The sequence below is a fragment of the Orcinus orca genome, chromosome 2 (assembly GCF_937001465.1).
Source record: "Orcinus orca chromosome 2, mOrcOrc1.1, whole genome shotgun sequence".
NCBI lineage: Eukaryota > Metazoa > Chordata > Mammalia > Artiodactyla > Delphinidae > Orcinus > Orcinus orca.
Window position 1 is genome coordinate 159,961,208 of NC_064560.1, and position 24,302 is coordinate 159,985,509.

The 24,302-nt window shown below is 39.9% G+C and overlaps 1 protein-coding gene across 1 annotated transcript in view; it reads right to left on the reverse strand.

The window, feature by feature from the left end:
* Positions 1 to 1,380: 1,380 nt before the first annotated feature.
* Positions 1,381 to 24,302, reverse strand: part of CCDC175 (coiled-coil domain containing 175) — a 69,715-nt gene continuing 46,793 nt past the window's right edge. The window contains exons 12-19 of the mRNA XM_049706395.1: positions 21,786 to 21,921; positions 21,104 to 21,235; positions 15,531 to 15,669; positions 11,531 to 11,610; positions 9,908 to 10,060; positions 6,608 to 6,710; positions 2,968 to 3,011; positions 1,381 to 1,656 (exon numbers count right to left, since the gene is read on the reverse strand). Of these exons, the coding sequence (XP_049562352.1) occupies positions 1,486 to 1,656; positions 2,968 to 3,011; positions 6,608 to 6,710; positions 9,908 to 10,060; positions 11,531 to 11,610; positions 15,531 to 15,669; positions 21,104 to 21,235; positions 21,786 to 21,921 (958 nt within the window). The 3' untranslated portion in view covers positions 1,381 to 1,485. The remainder of the gene's footprint in view (positions 1,657 to 2,967; positions 3,012 to 6,607; positions 6,711 to 9,907; positions 10,061 to 11,530; positions 11,611 to 15,530; positions 15,670 to 21,103; positions 21,236 to 21,785; positions 21,922 to 24,302) is intronic.

Sequence of the window (24,302 nt, forward strand, 5' to 3'; positions counted from 1 at the left end):
CACACTAAACCTCTCTCACTCCCGCACCCGCCTCTGAATCTCTGGCAAAAACAAGCGATGGTGACTCTGACTCCCTTGTTCTACCAAGCTTTATGCCTCAGCTTGTTCTCGTTTGGGTGGCCTGCAATTTTTTCCATGCTGCAATCCTCCACTTTCCATAGGTTATCAATGAGACAGTACTCAAAATAAATGAAAAAGGGAATATGGTATTAGTTATTCCATGGGTTTAGCTTTTCAATATAGTCTATTTTTTTGCTCCAGTGCAAAGATTGCATCAGGTTTCAGACAAAAATGGAAGATTTGCTCGTGTGAAAACAGTGCAATTGACACCTAGAGATGATTTGGCTCTTAAAATTCTGCTTGCTCTACAGTTGCTAGGGATGGCCTGACCTAGCAAAGAAAATGCAGAGTTAAGCAAGATTCACCAGGGACCCTTGTGCACTAAGACATAATAGGTATCACCAACCTGGAGCAGGACCACCAAGACAGCTTTTAGGTTGATAAGAAGGTTCATCCACAAAGTTCCTTATTGGCTGCTAAAACATTATTTCTTTTGTCAAGCAATACCCTCAGAATATTGGTTTTTACCAAATATTGAGATGTTTTTAGTTGTACCACTTTCTCTCATTTTACTTTTATTTCATCTTATTTGTAAATTTTCTACAACCCACCTTTAATATTGCTTATCTAATGATGATGCTTTTAAACCTTAATAACCTCTAACAGATCTGTACACTTGCCAGATGACATTATTTTCATTTCACCACTTCATCTCTCCCCTACGCTCTATTCTCCTTCCTTCTCACCAGCCCCTTCTACCTCCACCATCCCACCTTCCCAAGGGATTCCAGCCCTGGGACCTCTGGGCTGTACTGTGCGAGGATTCACCTTCACTTCTAGCTGCAGCCCTGATCTGGAAGGAGTTCTGTAGCCCTTGTGTCTAACATGACACTAGAGTAGGGATTGAGGATGATATTCCTCTGGAGAGCCCGGGTTGCTTGCTCATGAGTCAATCGTGTTGCATAGGATGTGTTATCATCTCAGAAGCCCCAGAAGGCATCACTAGAAAACAGCAACTATTGCTGTCTTTAATGCTGCTGCTGTTTTTAATGCTAAACTCAGCTCAGGAAGAAAAGGGAAAATGATGTTCAATATCTTCTGTTTAAGAAGACAAGGAAGTATGTAAAAGAGTTTAAAAAGATTTTGGGAGGAAAATGTTTTAAAAAATCAGAAAGAAGTTGAGATTCAGTTATTTAGGAGATTCACTCAGATGGAAGGGAGACTTGCCCAACACTGCTGCATTACCATATTCAACCCCACAAATGAGAATCAACATTCATTGAACATATGTGACATTATTGAGAATGGATTACTGGGGATAACTAAATTTTTGATAGGCATTCTCTTTTTTTTTTTGCTATTTTAGATGTCACCAGCTACAGTAGAATAGCAGAAAGGTCTTTGTTACCCAAAGCTCTTGAGGTGTTACTTACTGAGAAGGTCTGTCTGCGATTCCTGTTCCATAAGAAAACGCATCTCTTCAATTTCCTCTTGAAGCCAAATACTGATTTGCTCAATTTTTTCATCTCTTTCATGCAGCTTCCCTATCAGATTTTTTATTTCTTGCAAGGTCTCATTACCACTCTCTACCAATTCCTTTAAAAAGTAGCATTTGGGGGTATGTGAATATAAATTGCAACAAAATAAATAAAAACATATTTTGTATAAGTGAGTCATGCACAAGACAAAAATACACAGGCAAAATTGGTACTAGTCATGTAAAATAGGGGTCTGTAGACAGCAAATTCACAAGGTTCTGTAAAGGGTCTCAGAAAAGTGGATTAGCAAATGAGAAGATTTAACAGAGTACTCACTGAACTCCAAATTTTAACTGGGTAGGGTAGTGGTGGTGGTATAAAAAAGCCAGCCCATCTTAAGAGCAGCACAGAATTGCAGAGGAGATTCAGCATGGCTTAAAGCTTAAGAACTTTGGAATCAGGCTGGATCTGAGCTTTAAATCCCCATAAGTTCATCAACTGTTTGGTCTTCGGCAAGTCACTTAAACTCTCTGAGCCTCTGTAGCTTCATCTAAAAAAGGCACTACTAACACTTCCCTTAGCCACTGTTTTAAGGGTTAAACAAGGATCACATGTAAACTTTAAATACTTAGAAAGTAGCAGAACCAGGATTTGAACTACAGCCTACCTCCCACCTCCCTCTAAAGGGGGGAGGGTTGGAGACGGTGAATGGCTGGTAAAACATGGAGGAGAGATGGAGTTCAGAATTGACAACTTTGTCCTAAAATGATCTGTGTTCAGTTTGTGCTTGAAAAAAAAAATTGTAATTCCCCCATTCCCACTTTAACTGAAGTGGTAGAGTGGGAAGACAGCTTCCCAAAGGATTAAGATTTCATAGTGATATTTGGTACTCTTAAAAATAAGACAACAGGCCCAAAATGGAGTCACTTACTCTAAACCCCATGTCACCAAACTGCGAGACTTAATTACAGTTTCAGTTCTCTCAGAAATGGAATCTTAAACCAGTCAATCAGGAATCTACCTGATCAGTACTAGTCAGGTAATTTGCCTAGTAGACCCCTGCCATCCCTGAGATGAAAGTGACCTTGCAACAGCCAACCTGCCTTTTTTGCCTGGAATAACTTCCTTGTTCCTGATCCCTTCTGACTATAAAATCTTTCATTTGTACAGCTCCTCAGGGCTCCTTCCTGTCTGCTAGCTTGAATGATGCCTGATTCATGAAGTGTTGAATAAAGCCAATAAGATCTTTAAATTTTACTCAGTTGAAATTTGTTTTCTAACAGCACAAAGGATACATTTTAGGATATGATGATCACACCAGCTCTGTCACTCCCCACAAATCCTGACCTCTTTCCTTACACACACACTTATTAGGTAGGTGAATATCTTAGAAGTATGATACTTATGGAGGCAACACAAAAAAGCTCACCTTAAGTGTAGTCCAAAATTCAGTCCACAAATCCGAATATTGTGCTAAATTAAAGATTTTTAAAATGCAAAAGTTAGTGAAATAATTTGAACATTTTTATTCAAGTAACACTATTCGTTTTTCAAAAATTATTTTTATCTAAAAATTCCTACTTCCAGGGCTTCCCTGGTGGCGCAGTGGTTGAGAGTCCGCCTGCCGATGCAGGGGACACGGGTTCGTGCCCCGGTTCGGGAAGAACCCACATGCCGCGGAGCGGCTGGGCCCGTGAGCCATGGCCGCTGAGCCTGCGCGTCTGCAACAGGAGAGGCCACAACAGTGAGAGGCCCGCGTACCGCAAAAAAAAATTAATTAATTAATTAATTAAAAAAATAAAAATTCCTACTTCCAAAATGTCAGAACAACACTTGCCCTCCCACTTTAAACAAGGAGAAAATGGGACTAAATGTATAAAACAAGTATATTTGTTTCAATATCCAGTTTTCAGATACTGGAGAGTGCGCAGTACAGAACTGTGACACCTGAAAGAAGGGGGAGAAATGTGAGCGCTATGACCACTGGGCTCTCTGCTGGGGGTGTGAGCAGAGCAAGGCAGTCTCACACAGATAGAGAAATCTGCTCAAAGATTAGCAAATCAAATCCAGCAATACATGAAAACAATACTAGGTTTTGAACAAGTGGGTTTTATCCCTGGAGTGGAAGATTGGTTTGACATTCCAAAATCAATCAATGCAATTTCCCATACTAACGTCGTAAAGGAGAAATACCACCTGAGCATCTCGGTAGCTGCTTGAGTCACTGAGGTCATTCACACAGGCACTGCATGTCTATGTGACTGACCCCCTCCAATAAATACCCTGGACATCCAAGCCCCTGTGAGCTCCCCTGCCTAGCACCACTTTGCATGTGTCACACGTCATTGCTGGGGGAATTAAGTGCATCTTTGCAACTCCACTGGGAGAGGATGCCTGCAAGCTTGCACCTGGTTTCCTCCAAGCCCTTTTGCCCTTTGCTGATTTTACTCAGTACCCTTCACTGTAATAGACAATAACTATAAAGTGTAACAACTTCTGAGTCCTGTGAATCCTTCCAGCTAATCACCAAGAATGGGGACTGTCTTGAGGACCTCTAAAACAATACGAAGAGCTGTAAAATCTTGCTGAGAAAAATTAAAGAAGTTCTAAATAAATGGAGATATATACTGTGTTCTTGGATTGGAAATCTTCATTTTGTTAAGATGTCAATTCTCCCCAAATTGATTTACAGATTCAACACAAACCCAATTAAGATCCCAGCAGGGGTATGTGTGTGTGGTGCGTATAGATTAATAAGCTGATTCTAAAACTTATATGGAAATCAAAAGATCTAAAATAGCCAAAATAATTCTAACAGAGAAGCACAAATGTGGAGAACTTGCATTACATGATTTCCAGACTGAATATGAAGCTATAGTAACCAGGACAGTGTGACACTGGTGTAAAGTTACATATTTAGAATAAAGGAACAGACTCATAAAACTGATTTTTTAAAAACATCGTTTGAGTAATACAGTGCTAAAAGGAGAGTGTTTTCAAAAATTGTGCTGGCACAATTGAATATGCATAAGAGAAAACCATGACATTTCAACCCTTACCTCGTATCATATGAAAAAGTTAACTTGAAATGAATCAGGGATCTAGACATAAAAGCTAAACTAAAAACTCAGAGATAACGTAGGAAAAAATCTTTGAGAACTTGGCTTAGGCAAAAATGTATTAGACATGAGCACATGTGATTCATTATTCTATGCGCTATTTTTCAGTAAGTTTTAAATTTTTCTTAATAAAAAGTTGAAAAAAAATGTATTAGACAGGACACAGAAAATACTAACCCTAAAAGACAAACTAGATAAAGCAGTCTTTGTTCAAAAGAAAATTTTTAACTTCTTTTCTAAGACACCATTAAGAAAATGAAAAGTCAAGCCTCAGACTGAAAAAGGACTCATTTCCAGACTATATAACGATTTTAACTCAATAAGAAACACAAAGAACACAAAGCAATACGCAAAAGATTTGGACAGACATGTGGCAGATTGTATTTTCCAGAGATTGCTCCACGATATATTTCATCTCAAATGCTCTTCCCCCAACATGATGCTGACACTCTTCCCATTAGAAGTGATGTCTCTGTCCCCTCCCCTTTTGCCTGGTGACTGCCTCAACCATTAGGACATTGTGGAAGTGGTACTCTGACTACCAAGGTCAAGTCACAACAATGCCATGAACTTCCACTTTGTTTTCTTGGGATGCTAACTTTTGGAACACAGCAGGCCAAGCAGCTACATGCATGGAGTGGCCACATGGAGGTGTTCTGGTTAACAGTCTCCCCTGAATTCATCTGAGAGCCAGCATCGACACCAGAATTGTGAGTGAGTGGGTCTTCAGATGATTCCAGTCCCCAGCTGCTGAATTACCCCCCAGCCATCAAGTGGCCCCAACCGATGTCATGTAGAACAGACAGGAGTTGCCTCCACTAAGTTCTAACCAAATTGACAATTTGTGAGCAAAGTAATTTGTAACGTCATGCTGTAATAGATAATTTGTTCACGACACTTCACAAAAAATGATATATAAGTGGCCAAAAAGCATATGAAAAGATACTTAACAACCTTAGTCAACAGGAAAACTTAGTCAAGAGGAAATATCATGGGGCTTCCCTGGTGGCGCAGTGGTTGAGGGTCTGCCTGCCGATGCAGGGGATATGGGTTCGTGCCCCGGTCCAGGAGGATCCCACATGCCGCGGAGCAGCTGGGCCCGTGAGCCATGGCCGCTGAGCCTGCGCGTCCGGAGCCTGTGCTCCGCAACGGGAGAGGCCACAGCAGTGAGAGGCCCGCGTATCACAAAAAAAAAAGAAAAAAAAAAAAAAGAGGAAATATCATTACATGCCTAGTAAATGGCTAAAATGTTAACAATTTTAAGTGTTTTGACAATTTTAATTGTTGGTGAGGATGTGGAGTATCCCATTGATAGTGGGATGATAAATTTGTACAAGTACTTTGGCAAACTGGCCATTTCTTATAAAGTTAAACCTGTTACACTAACGGTGTAACCCAGCGATTCCCCTACTTTGTATATACCCAAGAGAAATGAAAACAAATATTCTCAAAAACACTTATAAACAAATAGCAACCCCAAACTGGAAACAATCCAAATGTCCTTCATCTAGAGAATGGATAAACAAAATATGGTATATCCATTTAATGGAACACTACTATACAGCTGTAAAAAAGAGCCAATGATGATATATGCAACAACATGGATGGATCTTAAAAAACACTTTGCTGAGTGAAAGGAGCCAGGTACAAAAGAGTGCATGCTCTATCATTCCATTTATATCTAATCCTTAGGGACAGAAGGCACCTCAATGGTTTCTAGGGACTGGAGGTAGGGTGGGAAATCAACCACAAAGGGACACAAGGGACATTTTTCAATGATGAAAATGTTCTATATCTTTCTTGTGGTACTAGTCGTTCTAGTGGTACGTACATTTGTCAAAACACATTGAACTTAAGATGGGTGCATTTTATTATATGCAAACCAGTAAAACTGATTTAAACAAAACTTTATTTTTTATATGTAAAGGTCATTCATGACACATTACTTACTCTGAAGAGCTGTCAGCTGAGACGACAGGTCACCTGAGGTGCACATGAGGTCTTCTGCTCCCTTTCTGTGTTGCTCTGTGCTGTTCTTTATGTATGCAATATACTGGAAATTAAAGGCATGTGTTTGCTTTAAGCCATTTAGTTAATTATCCATGCAGTCACTTAGCAAACATTTATTGATTCCTCCTCTGTGTGACCTACCATTCTAGGTACAAGGGTAACAGTGGTGAACATAGCCCTTGTTAAGCTTACATTCTGGTGAGGGAGGTAAAGGACATTACTTCCTGGTAAGCATTTCAACAGCCAAGTAAACATGGTATTCAGAATTTGCCACAAAAATGAATTAAAAGGTATTCTGCCTAAACACACTGTCTTCACAGGAAAAAAAAATGATTTTTTTTTTTTGCAAAATGTGTGTTCAGTACGTTACAAGGCAGCACTGATGCCTCACTGGAGGCGTTCATAAGACCTCACAGAGATCAAGTCAGGAGAGCCTATGGAATTGCTCACTCTAGTTGGATGTTTCATTGCATTGGGTGGCAGTGGTAGCAGTGGTTTGAGTGTTAAAGTCATGGCTTTCTGTTCTGACCACCCAATGCTCAGGACCTCTAAAGTCTCTGGGAACTCTGAAAGTATGGGCTTTGGGATATAATGTTGGCCCTGGCCCAGTTTCAAGCGAGAATTAGTCAAATACTAGAAACTACTGATAAAAATCTTAGAAATAGTGTCTGGTACCGTTGGAGAAGTAGACATGGAACTGTTCCAGAGGACTGTGTTTATAAGCATGTTTCAGAGGGTCTCTCATGCAGCCTTGATCTTGTGGCAGTCTTTGCATGGCTTGCTGGAAGGTTTTGTAGTAAGCCAAAGTGCAAGTCACCTTACGCCAAGTCCAAGTCATCATTCTCGCTCTCTTTGAACATGGATCACTATTCGTAGACTTGCCTAGCTCAGCAGGCCTCTCGTAACTCTCCAACTTTCCTCTCTTAGTCCCCCTTTTTGGTCTCCTCTTCTGTTGACTCTTTAAGAGCTGTCTTTCTCCAGAACTCTGTTCACACCTCACTGTTCTCATTCACTATCCCTGAGGAATTTCACCATCTCCCAGGTATAAAGCCTACCTCTATGCTAATGACACCCTGTCAGACTTTTCCCTGGAGCTCCTCCCGTGGTGTGATTAGGTGCTCTTGCTCTGGGTGACTCTATATATGCACCCTGTGTAGACTGTCACACTTAACAACCAAATTGTAATTCCATTTGTATACCCATCTCCCCAGTTAGACTGCGAGCTTTCTAAGGGCTTGGGACCGTGTCTTACTCATATTTGTATTCACTGTGCCTTCCCTAGAGTTTGGGACTCACTGATGCTTAAAATGTTTGTTGAATGAAGGGATGCGATCATTAAAACAGAGTGGTAAGTGAATAAGATAAACGAATAGGGTCATCCAGGGACTAGTAGGTGGACCTTGAATCCAAAAACAGAACTTTTAGAATCAGTCTTTAACATAGTCAGTCATCCATTTGCTCACCCATTGCCAAAACAGCAATGAAAATTCCAGTTAGATTAATAAATAATCTACATCATCTTGATAGAAGACAGCCTGGTGGAATATTTCACAGGTGGATGAAATTTCTTACAAGGTTGTTTCAAGGGCTAGAATGAAGATGTGTCAGATGTGTGCAGGTTCTTGCTGATGGTACCTGGGCTCTGCAGAGCACATCTACCTTTTCAAAGTACATTAGTACCTCTTATGCCATTTTAATTCTACCAAAAAACACATGATATTAGTGGGAAAATTGTTGCCATTTAACCAATGGAAAAAAATATTGCTCAAAGAGGTAAAGAGATTATCCCCTTACTTAGAGTCTTACCACTGTAGGACTGTTTTCATTTTTCCAGTTATTAAAAATTCAAAAAAAACCCCAAAGAGACTCAGTTTCCTAATCTATAAAAGGGACATAATGTAATATCCACATACATTATCCAGGTTATTGTGAGCATCAAATGGGACTGAATTCCTTTTACATGTGCGGCATTGTGCAAAACTCTTGAAATACATTGATACAGATCCTGATCTTTGAGGTCAATAAGGTTTACCAGAAAAAAATATTTTTTAAATTGCATTCCTTTTGCACTTTCAGTTTACAAAGAAGTCACCTTCACACTATGAATTTAGGAGTTATTCCCATTTTAAGGGGAGAAAAATGAAGCTCACAAGTTAAGTGATCTGCCCAAAGTCACACAGGGTTACCAGTGAGTGACAGATTCAAATAAGTAACTCAAGTATAAATAAGTAAAATTTATCATTTGAGATTGAGACCTTAACTTTAGGGGTTGGATGAACAAATTCCTTTGCTTTAAAAAAAGCTGCAATCAATATGAAACAGACAACCTAACTTTTTAAATAGGCACAAGATCTGGACAGGTACTTCACAAAGAGGGCATCCAAGTGGCCAACAACCTATGAATAGATGCTTCATTAATCATCAGGAAAATGCAAAATTAAAACCACCAAGGGACACCTCTATACACCCTCCAGAATGATTAAATTGACAAAGGCCGAGTTTCATAGAGAATGAGGAACAACTGTGCTCTCATACACTACTGCTGGCAGTGGCAGTGAGCGCAACGTCTTTGGGAGACTGGCACTGAGCACTAAAGTGGACCATATGCCTCCCTATGGCTCGAGAATTACACTTGAGATGTTTACCCAAAAGAAATATGTAATTTTATTCACTAAAAAACAGGTAGTAGAATGTTCATAGCAACACTCTTTGTAATAGTCCAAATTAGAAACTCTCTAAACCCCCATCAACAGTAGGCTGTATAAATAAACTGTAGTATTAGTTATACAATGGAATACAATACATACATACAATACAATACAATACAGAACTAAGGAATGAATGAATCATACCTTCACTCAGTAATAAGAATGAACCTCAAAAACATAATGTTGGGCAACAGAGTGCATATTGTATCATTTCATACATATAATGTTCAAAAACAGGCAAAACTCGCCTATGGTATTAGAAGTCAGTATAGCATTACCCTTGTTAGGAGGTTAGTGACAGGAAGGCACAATGGAAGATATCTGGATTCTGTTGATGCTTTGTTTCTTGATCTAAGTGTTGGTTACCCAGTGTATTCATTAAGCTGTGCACTTATGATTTGGGCACTTTTCTGTGTGTACTTTAAGTTTCACTTAAAAAGTTTTAAGAGTTATTCTCTCTTCTCTTGTAACTAGTGCAGGTGTAGACAATCAACCAAGACCATTGTGCAAAGTGAAGTGCACTTGAACTTACCTCTTTTAATCTTTTATTTGCCAGAAGCAAATCATCTGTTTTTAGGTCATGTACATAGATTTCATTTTCTAAGTGCTTTAGAACTTCAAAATGAGCTTTGATTTTATGGCTTTCGTGATCTCTTAATTGTTTTAATTCTTGCTTCACTTTATTCTGCTCAAACATAAAACCCACAGTTATTGCATAGAGTTCAACTAGCAGGGCCCCAGTGTATTAGTTCGCCTGGACCACATTCACAGAGGGGTTCTAACTACAACTGACCCTTGAACAATGCAGGGGTGAGGGGCACAAACCCCCTCCACTCAAAAATCTGCGTGTAACTTTACAGTTGGTCCTCTGTATCCCCAGTTTCACATCCGCTGATTGAACCAACCACAGACTGCGTAGTACTGTAGTACTCATTCACTGAAAAAAATCTGCATATAAATGGACCCACAGAATTCAAACCTATGTTGTTAAAGGGTCAACTGTAACTCCTTGACCATCAGCAGAGGTTATGGACACCTTCCCTTGAAAAACTTTATATAAACTCCAAAGCGAATGGACTCTGGGAAACGAGTCTATGGATCCCAAGTTAAGAGCCAAAGTTAAGTTGTTGAGACAATTTCACAAAATAGAATATACTTTGACATATGAACAATTACCTGGCAAAAGTGGGGAAGCAGGGAGTGGAATTTATTGAGGCTCTTTCAGTGAGGACTTAATATTTCTCAAAAGAAGAAGAATATTACTTTATGGATTTTTCAGAGTTCTCTACAGTTTTCTCTTCTGAATTCTCTAAGCAGTTTTCTATTATTATACTGCTATAAATCACATAATCTTTGTACATTGTATAATCATCCCTAGCAGCATCTTATAAAGAATATAGAATTATATATATAGTATACTTACTTGTAATTTTCCCCTTCATATGTTTCTATTTCCATAATGCACTGAAAGTTACTTTTGAGATCAGTGACTCTCAAAGAATACATTTTATTTTTAATTAACCAACTCCACATACATATGTTTATCATTAAGTATTGATTATAAAATTTGAAAAGGTAGTAAGCATCTATTCACCTGCTCCCATCTCATTCACCCCCTCCACACCCACAACTTTGGCCCACTTATCCTTGTCTTCATAGGAATTTACCAGAATAACAGATCTGAAAAGAACCTTAGGAAGCATACTCTGATCTCTACCTTTTAAATAAGGAAACTGAATCCTCCCCAGTGATTTTCCAGTTTTTTGTTTTGTTTTGTTTTTTGAAATTTCGGCCACGTGGCACGGCACTTGGGATCTTATTCCCTGACCAGGGATCGAACCTGTGCCCCTGGCATTGGAAGGTGGATTCTTAACCACTGGACCACTGGGGAAGTCCCAGGTTACATGTTCATTGCTTCTGAAGTTGCTCTCTCTCTACATACAAACACACACACATGTATATATATGTGTGTATATGTATATATCTATATACATATGTGTATGTTGTGACTAAAAATTTCAAAACATTGATATTAACAGAGTAAGTTTAAAAAATGTGAATTTCTTGAAAACTCTAATGTGCTAGGTAAGTATCACTGTCTGTATATACCAATATTCTAATAAAAGAAAAAAGAATGAATACATTGACTCTTTACCGTCTTGTTAAGGTATCTTAAAAAGTCTCTTGACAATTGAGAAATGTCATAATTCAGTAAATTCTGCTCCTGCTTTTGTGCTATAAAAAAGAGAGAGAGGAAAAAATAACCACCTACAATGTTCTTTGATTAAAAGACAATAATCAAAACAAGACATATGCCTGGTTTTAGAAGCCATACACTATGATAAGGCTTATAACAAACACTGGAAGTCAGGCACTCCCCAATGCTGCATCCACCCCTGTGTTTGACTCCTCAGAATCAACCATTTTAAACTCATTTTAACTTTTTCCTCTTACATTTTCTTAAAAATCTTTTTCTTAAAATTTTTTCTTTAAGAAACTTTTTTCTTTCTTAACTTCTTCTGCTCTTTTCCTAACATAGTAGAGGACACAGCCCACTTACCCCCATCCCTACACCTCCCGCCCACACCCGCAGCTCCATGTTCCCTCCCTCAACCTCCTCGTGAAGTTGTGGATTTTGTTTAAATGAATTTTAACTGTTTGGATCATTATGACAATGTAAATATTATTCACTGATGAGACAGTGTAGTATGATTACACTTCCTTTCTTATATAGTTTCTTGTTTTTCCTGGAGGTAAAAATTACCTCACTTTTTAAAAGAATTGCTTAGTTTTCCATGTACATGTCATTAATTCATATCAAAATCTATAACAGAATTGTAAAATCTTTCTGAACATTACTTCCCACGTGGTCAAACACGTTACGTAATCCATCAGTTCCCCTTCTCTACCCTCTCCCACTACCTTCTGTACATTTTTCTTTAGTCCTGCCGCAAAGGTGACCTCCTGGGACTTCCCTCTGCATCTCTCTCATGTTGGACCTCCTGCTTTCTGAATCTCATACCTTTTTTTTTCTCTTGATTTATTTCCTCTGTTTATTGAAGCAAATTTTATGTAGCTTCCTGAGACAGAGTAAATGAGATCTTGTATATCTAAATATATCTCTATTCTAAATCTATACTTGACTGGTAGTTTGGATGGGTATCTAATGTTGGAAATTATTTTCTCTCAAAATTTTGAGGCGATGTCTTCTAAATTCTATTATGATATTGATGTAAAGAAGTCTGAGACCATTCTCAGACTTGTGTGAGATCTGCTTTTTCTCTCTCGAAGCTTTTAGGATCTTCTTTTTTTTTTCTCCTGAAATCCAACAGTGATGTAGCTTAATGTCTTTTCTTTCATATATTGTACTGGGGATTGACAGGCCCTTTAAAATAGGAAGTTCATATTCTCCAGTTCTGAGAAATATGTTTGTAATATTTCATTGATAACTTTATACTTCCCACTTTTTTTCTGGCCTCTTTTTCTGGCCTTCCTGTTAGTCAGATATTTGACACCTCAGAACAGTTTTATAATTTCCTTACCATTTTATCCTGTTATCTCCTTATTTTTTGTTCTATTTTTGGAGAGATTTCCTTAACTTTTCTTATAATCCTATTGAATTCTAAAATTTTAGTTGCTATATTTTTTATTTTTAAGAGCTCTTTTTTGTTCTTTGTTCTTTCTTTTAAGCATCTTGTTCTTTTTCATAAATGCAATATCTTATTTCTCTAAGAATATACTTTAAGATATATTCTCTATACTAGAGAGAACATATATTCTGAGCAATATACAGAGAATATATATGTATTATATATAATAATATACAGAGAATATATACTGAGAATTTATCTTTAAAAGTATTCTTATGTTATTTGTGTTTATGTTTCCACCAAGTTCTGTTTTTCTATCTGCTTTAGTTTATGTCATTCATGCTGGAGTTTTTCCTGAGATGTCTGGTGATCTTTGACTATCTAATCCTACTTAAGGGTGAGGGACTAAAAGGTTTGGTTCCTGGGTGGACTTCACTGTACAGTGATCAGGAAGTGATCACCCATTTTGTTGGGGGGCTCTCTAATGTTAGATTCTGTGTAGCTCTTTGAAACTGTTCAGTGTCCTTGGGGAAGAATCCAACCATCTTCAGGGTGGGGAAGGGATCACAGAAGAGTTATAACACAACTGGCTGGCAGCCTTCATCAAGCTGAGCAGTGGAAGGGGGTCTCAGAACAGCACCTGTTTTCTGCGCTCAGCCATATCTGATATCCTGAAGTTTAGAACCCTCTTGCCCAATTTCTTTGCTGGCATTGTGGAGGAATAGTCAGTCAGTGGCACAGAAGAGGACATTTGACCTGGGGGTCTAACTGCTTGCTATAAAGACTTCCAGCAAATCTTCAGCCCCATGACTCATCTCAGGCTTCACAGTATCCCTGTCCTCCAATGTCCAAGACTTCCCTGGTCCTGAGGAGAGAACTTCTTGTCCTCATGCTATGCTTCTCCGTGAGCACTTGCTAGTTAAACTTCTTTTTCTGCTAATACCTCTATCCAATTACACCTTCCAACAATTTGCTGTTAGTTATTATCTGTTGATGTCTTCTCTGCCAGTCTCTTTGTACTTGTGGGTTTATATCTTTAAATAAATCTTTTGCACATATTTTATGAAGTTTTATTAGGGAGCAAAGATAGATGCATGTGTTTTATCCATCATATTTAATCACAAGTCACAACATTATTCTTTATGTGTACTGAGACTTTATATTCTACCCTCTATAAGTCTCACTCCTGGCAGGTAAAGTATACTTTCCTACTCTCTGAAGCACATTGCTCTTATGTCCCCTTTCCTTCTTTTCTCCTGCCTTCCTCTCTTTTCTCTACTTTCTTCAGTATTTTATCCCTTTTCTTTGACTTAAGAGAATCAGTTCTTGCAATATATTGCCTATTTTTATACTCATTGTGTTTCTTATATCCTCCAGCCAGTGCAAGAAGGGATGAAAGAAGGGTGGGGGAGTAGAAAATTGGGAACGGAGTACATATATGATGCAAGTCTTGGTAAAAGTGGTAAAAAAACAAGAAAACCTAACTGAGTTGACTAAATGAAAATGTGGCAAAAGTGGAAAATCAACTGAGGAATGGGAACCAGACCCAGGTACTTTTTCTTATAATATTCTTATATTCTTAAAAATCCACCTTCCTTGAAAATTACCACTATTCACTTTGAATATCTGTTTATTTCACACTTGACCATATTGGGTTTCCACATGACTACCCTGTTTTGACACACTGCTTTAATTCCTATCCCCATATTCATCTTTGCCAGCTGGTCAGTCCCACCACAATGCACATTTTTTACTCCCATTCCAGTAAAAAATGTGCAAATTTTCTGTAATTTTGGTCCTGGCCTGATTCCAATGGCACTCCTTCCATCATCTAGAAGATAGAAGTTCTAGAAGTTGTCCTTCTTAATAACCTAAATCCTTGGATAATGATCCTTTACTCCCCAAATTCAAAACAAGACTCTAGGGATGGTTCTGGATCTGTGAAATTTGGGGTTCAGGTTAGCTGACCACATCCAATTTTTGTGGAGAAAATAATTATCTTCTATATTAAACACACACATCGTGTGCCATGTAATAAAATGCAAAATATGCATACTTTCAGACACATTTCATCTTCTCTATGAAGCCCCCAGATCTGAGACAAGCTCTTATCTATCTCTGCCTTAGGGGCAGATTAGTGAAAAAAGTGTAAGGAGTACATACCTTATAAATGATTAAAGTCATAGCTAGAAAATGATTAAAGTCAAGCTGTAAATTCATGTTAAGAAACAAAAAATTTTCCACATGGCAGGAGATAAAGGAGTTGGTTCTACCTTTAGCAAGTACAGAGAGAAACCATATAATACAGTTGCTACTAATTCTTAATTTTAAACAGTTTTAAAAGAGAAAAGGAGGAATTTGACAAGAGTTAACAGTAAGATTGTGGTGCAGAGAAGAGGAAATTAATAGAAGAGGCAAAAACTAGAGAACAGAGAGTTAAAGGTGATGGGAGAAGTTGGGAGAATTTCACCACTGGCTTGTGATGAATGATCCACTTTGTGTTAGCAGACAACAGTGAAATCCTTACCTGGGCTTGAGTTCAATTACTAAGTGCTTCATATGTACCTGTAAGAGTATCAATGAGATTTTCAAACTGTCTGTTTTTGTCCATGTATTCTTCTTCTGCCACCTGAAGCTGTGGAAGACACTCGACTAGTTCACTTTCCTTTTCTTTGTTAATTTGTGTTTCCTCAGCGAATCTTTGCTTTAAAGACAGTAAAGCTGATTGTGAGTATGATTTTGGAGAATTCACACAGTATTCTAGAGTAGAAGGTAAGTTCTTTGGCGGGGAAAGTTCTGTCTGTCCTGGACTCCTCTTATCCTAAGGTGCATAGAAAGGTATCTGGCACATACTAGATATTTAATAAATATTTGTTGGCTGACTCACTGACTCTCTGGCAATCTATACTGTTAGGAGATTAAATTCACTGGGCTCTCCAAAGATCCTTTCAGTTCTATAGCTGTACTGCTATGGTTCTATTACTGCTACCTAATGTGTACCTCAAAAACGTATTTGAGAAACTTTCTCTTGATTGATCATATTTTATGAAAAAGAACAAAACAAAACCAGGCAGAAAAACAAAGTATATACCAGCTCTAAGAAATGTGGATGTTAGTAAGAAAGGGAAGGGGGTAGAAATAAATGGATATGATACTACAATAAATGGGTTAAAAGTGCCAAAAGTAAAACATGAAAATGCCTGCGTATTTATTCAAACTCAGGTTTTATTTAGTTTCAAGTGGAATATGGTTGAATCTCTCTTAGAAAGCCAGGGTGGATTTAAAATAGCGACTAAGGCAAAGACAGCCAACTGACATTTACTATCCACTCTCCTGCCCTTCAATATCAGGACTCTTTGAGTTTTAGCTGAGCATATGGCTGCCAACTAGAGTGAGTTCTCAGCTTCCCTTGCAGGTGGGTGTGACCAATGAGTTTGTGAGCGGAAGTGGAGTGTGCCATTTCTGGGTCCTGCCCCTCAACAGGAAGGGGTATATGCCCCCTGGGTCCTTCCTCCTTCCCCTGGCTGGACGAGGATGAGAATGGAAGCTGCCACTTGGACCCACAGATGTTAGTCTCATGCCGAGGGTGGCAGAGCTACCCTTCCAGCCCGCCACCCCTTCCCTTCAGCCTATACCGGGAAAGAGAAATAAATATCTCTCTTCTGTAATGACCATGTCAGAAGTATCTGAGTATCTGTCTTAAATAGATACTCAGACTCAAAGATTTAAACTGGCCATAATTGACCCAGTTTACTCTTAAAAACTTTTTTTATTTTTATCTAAGTTGCATACACACATAATTTAAAGGAAACCCTGAGGACCAGCAGAGCAATGCCAGACATGCTTCCCCAGTGGGAGATGCCCTCACAACATAGCCTACCAGAGGCTAGTTTCCATTGACCCCACCAAAGTGGTAAGTTAGTGCAAGAGAAGGAGATCCACAGGGGTAGATGTGAAGGACTCCCTGGACTAGAAGCCCCATGTTTAAATTGGAACCAACATCTCTTGGGCATACCTTCTAGGTCTATACAAGGGACATGCCCATTTAAAAGAGGCACCAAATCCAGGAAAGCCCAATGCTCTGGTTTCCCACTAGTTATTCTCCTGGTCAAGATGCAGCATACTAATAAAGGGTTGTTCTATATAAGCAATGTTGCCTGATAATACAACTGATAATCCACCTTTATCAGGCTACGAGGGGAAGAGCCAGAAAGTTAAGCCAAGGTCGATTTCCTAGTAAAGGTAGAGGATTGTTAACCCTTTAGTACACATCTTGCTTATGTTCACCGCATTCTGGCATCTCTTTGATAGAGCACCTTGCTCGCACCCTAATTAATACAGTGATATGCTGTCCCATTCCAAATTACCATTAGAATCCTTATGAATAATACAGAAAGACAAAAACATACATAAAACACCGTAATATAAAAATATTACTATGCAGAATCAGGAGTAAATTCTCCAGACTGCAGTATTAAGAAACGCATATATATACTATATTCTGTAAAAAAGAATGGCCTGGGGGGATAAGGAGGCATGTGAATGCATTAATTCATTCCCATTGCCTGCACAAGGCTGAAGCTGCCAGCAGCACCCTGACAAGAAACCACGCTCTTCTTTATGCTAGGAGTGAGGGTTTGGGTATCAGCTGCTGCTGCAGCTCAGGCAAGGTGGTGTTTGCTGGCTCAGCTTCTTGGAGTTGGGTGACCTGTCAGGCCCACAGCTTCTTCAGATCATTCAAATCTCCCCTCAGCTTCCCTGAGTCCTGAGCCACGTGCATACGTAGCCCAGTGATGAAAGGCTCCGGCTTCTGCTGCAATTTTTGGGCGTTGAAGCCTTGGAAAGGAGAGTGGCCAATGCAGGTACCAGTCCAAGCTCATGAGTTCCACTCACCCTGCGACTTCCAGTTTGACCTTGCTTTCTCCACTTCCTGTCCATCTTTCCTTCCGAACTGCCTACCCTGCTGCCTTTGGGCCCCGGCTCCAGATGTAAAGCTAAAAGACTCACTAGACTACATAACGAGCTCCCACAATGGCAGAAGGTCAAATCCTCTAATAAACCCCTTTCCTGGTAGCTCTGTTTCTCTGACTGAACCTTGCCAGACACAGGGCTGAAGGACCCAGCAGATCCAACCGTGATCAATGTGTCAGTGCTAGATCAGAGTGATGCAGAAGGCTTTGCAAGCTCTGACAGGAACATTGTAGTGGAGGCCCCTGGGTATCGGAGCCAAGTCTACAGAAGAATTAGTCACAGCACCACCTAGAAGAAAACACCTCTCAAGATTTGGAAGTTTACATTCTGAACCAGTGACTAATATTCAGGGCTCTTTTCCTTGGGAATGCAGTGGGCCTTCTCACTATTAAGCCTAATGATTTTGCTCCCCCTCCCTGTGAATTTGGCTTTGTCAGTCCAGAGATCTTACTACTGGTGAGAAGAATGATTCTATCAAGGGTACAATAATGGTTCCATAAACCAAAATCTGAGGGTGGTTCCTCTCCAATTTGGGCTCCTCATGCCGCTGAACTAAAGGCAGAAATGGGATTCCAATGTGCCCAGGGTTGCTGATGATGATTTTCAAGGGGAAAAGGGATTTATAATAATGGCGCACAGGCTGCTATCTGTCTATGACTTTGTGTAAATGAGGCAGAGGTGGACAGAGTCCTGCAGGGAGCACACAGCCTGGCAAGCAGACTGTCTGCAGAAATTTTCTCATCTGCAGCCTTATACTTCTAATTTACTTACTTTGCCTAATTTCATTGTATAAGCTTGAATGCAATGTTAAATGGTGTCCTTGTCTTATTCCTGACTCTAAGAGGATTGCCTTCATTCGTTTACCATTAAGTACGACTGGTAACCTCCGTCAGCTCTATTTCAAAAAATGTCTGAGATGCTGACTACGTCCAACCACCTCCTCAGTTTTCATTCTGGTTCAAGCTACTTGAACCACCTGGTGTATTGCTCTAGCTTGCTAATTGGTCTTCCTGCATCCACCAGTGCTTTCCTAAATTCTGCTCAACATAGCAGCTAGAGTGATCCTATTTAAATGAAAATCAGATTATTTCAGAATAAATAATCTTCACTCAGAACCTACTACTGGCTTCCCAGCCCACGCAGAGTGAAAGACAAAGTTCTCACAAGGTGTGGCAAGCCTGGGGATGCCCCTTTTAGATCTACCCTCAAGGAAGAATTCACTGTCCTGTGGCAAGGAGTGTGGTTAGCTGACAGCCTCCAGTGTGGTTGGCTCCTTCAGAGTGGCCTTGGCAATCTAGCCAAGACCATGTTCTTTGAGGGGTGGCTTCCAACTAACTGTGTGAGCGAAGAGATGGTACAAGGGTATAGCCATTTCTGCCCAAGGCAGGCCTCTTCTAATGGACGATCCTTGCTCTGGAGTTCCCCAGAGAGTTTGCAGTTTACATAATGGTCCCTGCCCAGTCCTTTCATAGGCATTACACCCTAATAAACCTTTGCACTCCTAATTCCATGTCAGCATCTGCTTCTGGAAGATGAGTCCCTAGAACCTCCAGCACTCTCCCCCATCTCTGCTGCAGCCACACTGCCTCCTTGTCAGTCCGCAAATAGGACAGTCCTGTGTCAGAACCTGCATGCTCAGCATGTCCTCTGCTTGCAGCCACCTTCGCCAGATATCTGCACATCACACTTCCTCATAGCCTTTGGGGCTATACCCTTCCCTGATTCCCTGTTTAAAATGGCACACAGACCGCATCACACACACTCACCCTATCCCACTTCCCTGTTTTATTTTCTCTAGAGCATTCATCACCACTGAATATATTACATGTTCTACTGTTTATCTTGTTATTTTCAATCTCCCCCACCCCACTAGAATGTAAGCTTCATAAGGCTTCTGTTTCTTTCCCCCTTTTAAAAATTTCTGTTTTTCAGCATCTAGAAAAATACTGGGTACCCACACATGCTACAACCAATGGAGAAATGCTTTCCGCCTTGCTTCTTCCTTCTGTTCCTTCTAATTTTGTATAGGTTTGTGCAATGCTTTCTTTCCCTGGTTTGTTCCCTGAGTTGTGCCAGTTCCCATTTCCCCTCTTCCTATTTCTGGCCATCCCTTTCTGACATCTCTTCCCTGAGTTCCTGTATTTCCATGTTGCTAATCTTCCTTGGCACTTCTATGAAATTATTTTTTTCTGAACTCATGGAGGGATGTTGAGTCACAGTTTTCAACACCATTTCCAGCACCATTTTTCTGAGTGCTCTTCATTTGATGGAAAGTTTCATTGCCCCTTCACTTGTTTTTCTCATAGTATTTTTGTGTGGAAGACATATCTGCTTCTTTTTTGCTATTTACATCAGAAAGAATTGGCTTTTTCTGGGACCAGTTATCTGCAGAGGGTTTCTGCAGGATGTGGCAGGGTGTGTGTGGTGGGAGGAAGAGTGGGCTTGGACCAGGGTAAGATCTAAACTTTGAAGTGTAAGGACTCCCTACTCCCTTGCCTTCAAATAAAGCTTCTCTTTGGGGTAGTCAGGCCTTCTTTTCCCTCTTCAAACTGAATCAAGTTGAGGAAGTCTTCTGCTACCATCTCTTTTCTCCTCAGCTACTCTTCCAATGGTGGTCTCCAAGAAACATGGCCTTGTCTATCAAGGTAACACCATCACCTTGAAAAGGTTTGTTTTCTGCTGTGTTTCCAGAGACCTAGCCACTCTGGGCCCCTTGGGTCCTTGCAGTGACTTTTCTCTCCACTTCCCCCATCATCCATGCTCTATTCTACCTCAGGTCAGCCCTTGGCAGTTCCCAGGTCAGTGCCATGCCCTGTCTTTAAGGAGGACTTCTGAGATTGGCCTCCTTGGTCTCCCTCACCCTTCATTACTCTCTCCAGCCTCTCCTGTTCCAGCTCTTCATGGTTTTATCCAACACTCTACCTGTCTCCATGGATTTTGCCAGCACTTCCACAAAACTTGGAGTGTGTGATTTTTTTTTTAACTGAAAACATATTTCTTGTTGTTCTATTTCTTTTTTAGAAAAAGAAGAAAGATTCATAATTTAATTGTAGCCTTGTTTATACTAGAAGATTTACTTTACTTCTAACTGATTAAAATAGCATGAAATACACCCTCCCCTGCATATCACCATCTAAAATTATTCTTAGAAGTAAAATAAAATTTACCTCATACTCGCTCAACTCTTGAATTAACTCTTTTTCTTTGGCAACAAATTCCTCTTCCTCTTGTTTTAATTCTAATGTAAGTTGTTCGATCTGTGCCAAAAACTCATTGACCTCATTTTCTCTAAAACTGGTCTAATTAGGGGAAATAAATGAGGATTTATCATTTGTTTTGTAGCAGTCAGCATTAAATTTTCAAACAGCCAGGTAAATTAATATTTCTGTGCATGAGACTTGGCTCTGATTTCAGGTTATATTATTTCTCAGTAACCACTGAGGAGGATCTTTTTTTTCCCTCCAGAGATTAATTTCTTCACCAAACAATAGCTATAAATGACTTGAGGAAATGGGGAATGGGAATAGTAGGGGATGGAGGGTAGGCACAGGATGAATATAGGAGCTAAATAAATGATGTTTAGTCTCCTTATTTTTACATAGTTTCCCTAAACACTATCTTCAAGTTTCAGTTACATGCTTCAAAAGCATATTCTGGACAGAACTGCTACTTTGCTAAATTCCTATAGTTAATACAGAGCAATTGTCTACATTTCTCAAGGAAGTTACATAATTCACTCTAAACATGAAATCAGCAGAAAGCAAAATACCTTTTAATAAGGTAAGGTTTAATGAAATATTGAAGAATTACTGACATGCAATATAGGGAGTAAATACTAAGTTCCTTTACCTCTTGTAATAATTTACTGCGTCTAAGTTCAGCATCCTGAATTTTCTCTAAAATTTCTTGTATTTCAGCCCTTATCTTGTTGGTCCAACGTGCATGTTTTTTTAGCAAACAAGCTATTTTCCACTGAGTTATAATACTAGAGATTAGAACAAAAAGAATTATCATCAGACTGACATCACAGTTTACTGAAAAGATGAAGGAATTCAAAACAAAACAAATCCTACTATGATTATATAAAATTGTTCGTGCTATTGATGTTGTAGACTAGACATATTAGCTGAAAAAATAAGACAAAACATTAACTGCCTCAATGCCATCTCTGCAAGTTGCTTCACATTAAGTTGTGTCAGTACATCTAACAGGACAGTGGACAAACCACACTTTACCTAGAGCTTGCCTCCTCTAGGTAAAGGATAGAAATGGGGAAGGCTCAGGGGTGTTGGAAAAAGAAGAGTCCCAGACAGAAATAGTAAAAGAATTACCTAAACTACTCAAAGTGCTAGTAAGAAATTTCAAGCTTCTAGGTTCTCAAATTTTTCTCTCCACTCTAACATAAAAAAGCTATATAACCAGAGAAGAGTAAAAATGTGCAACTGGAGTCTTAAAAATAATATTATAATAATGACAACAATAATAAAATATAGCTATGTTTCTGCAAGTGCTTTCTAGGTGTCAGGCACTGAGCTACATACTGTACATCGATCATCTCATTTACCATTCACAACAACCTTACAAGGCGGGTGCTACTATCATTCCTCACTTTATAGGGATGGGAGCAGAGAGATTATTAAATAACTTAGCCCCGGTCACAGAGCCAATAAGAGGCAGAGCAAACAAAGTAGTCCATCTGTAGAGCCTGTGTACTTAACCACTCTCCTCTGTCCCTGCACATCACCTTCCTTACTGGTGCAAAGAGGCATTGCACATCTTGGCAATTTTACTCTTTGGTGACTTGCCATGATTAGAATGAAAAACTCTGTTTCTGTTTAATGCCAAAAAAATAAAACTAACAAACACATCTAGATCCAAGAAAACTCACAATTTAATTTGGGAAAATAATTTCCTTGGACTCTAGCAAGCACTCTGACATCCTTCCAACTTTGGGGCACTGTTAATTAAGATAACATATACTGAGATTGGTTCAAGATGGCAGAGTAGAAGGACATGCACTCACTCCCTCTTGTGAGAGCACCGGAATCACAATTAACTGCTGAACAATCATCAGCAGGAAGACACTGGAACTCACCAAAAAAGATACCCCACATCAAAGACAAAGGAGAAGCCACAATGAGACAGTAGGAGGGGCGCAATCAAATAAAATCAAATCCCATAACCATTGGGTGGGTGACTCACAAACTGGAGAACAATTACACTACAGAAGTCCACCCACTGGAGTGAAGGTTCTGAGCCCCACGTCAGGCTTCCCAACCTGGGGATATGGCAATGGGAGGAGGAATTCCTAGAGAATCCAACTTTGAAGGCGAGTGGGATTTGATTACAGGACTTCAACAGGACTGGAGGAAACAGAGACTGCACTGTTGAAGGGCACACACAAACAAGTGTGCACATCAGGACTCAGGGGAAAGAAGCAGTGACCCCATAGGAGACTGAATCAGACCCACCTGCTAGTGTTGGAGGGTCTCCTCCAGAGGTGGGGGAGGGATGTGGCTCACTGCAGGGACAAGGACAATGGCAGCAGAAGTTCTAGGAAGTACTCCTTGGTGTGAGCCCTCCCAGAGTCCACCATTAGCCCAACCAAAGAGCCTGCAGGCTCAGGTGCTGGGTCACCTCAGGCCAAACAACCAACAGGGAGGGAACTCAGCCCCACCATCAGCAGACAAGGGGATTAAAGTTTTACTGAGCTCTGCCCACCAGAGCAACAGCCAGCTCTACCCACCACCAGTCCCTCCCATCAGGAAGTTTGCACAAGCCTCTTAGATAGCCTCTCCACCAGAGGACAGACAGCAGAAACAAGAAGAACTACAATCCTGAAGCCTGTGGAAAGAAAACCACATTCACAGAAAGACAGACAAAATGAAAAGGCAGGGCTTCCCTGGTGGCGCAGTGGTTGAGAGTCCACCTGCCGATGCAGGGTACATGGGTTCATGCCCCGGTCTGGGAGGATCCCATATGCTGCGGAATGGCTGGGCCCGAGAGCCATGGCCACTGAGCCTGCGCATCCAGAGCCTGTGCTCTGCAATGGGAGAGGCCACAACAGTGAGAGGCCCACGTACCGCAAAAAAAAAAAAAAAAGAAAAGGCAGAGGACTATGCACCAGATGAAGGAACAAGATAAAACCCCAGAAAAACAACTAAACAAAGTGGAGATAGGCAACCTTCCAAAAAAGAATTCAGAATAATGATAGTGAAGATGATCCAGAACCTTGGAAAAAGAATGGAGGCAAAGATCGAGAAGATGCAAGAAATGTTTAACAAAGACTTAGAAGAATTAAACAAAAAACACCTAGAAGAATTAAAGAACAAACAAACAGAGATGAACAATACAATAACTGAAATG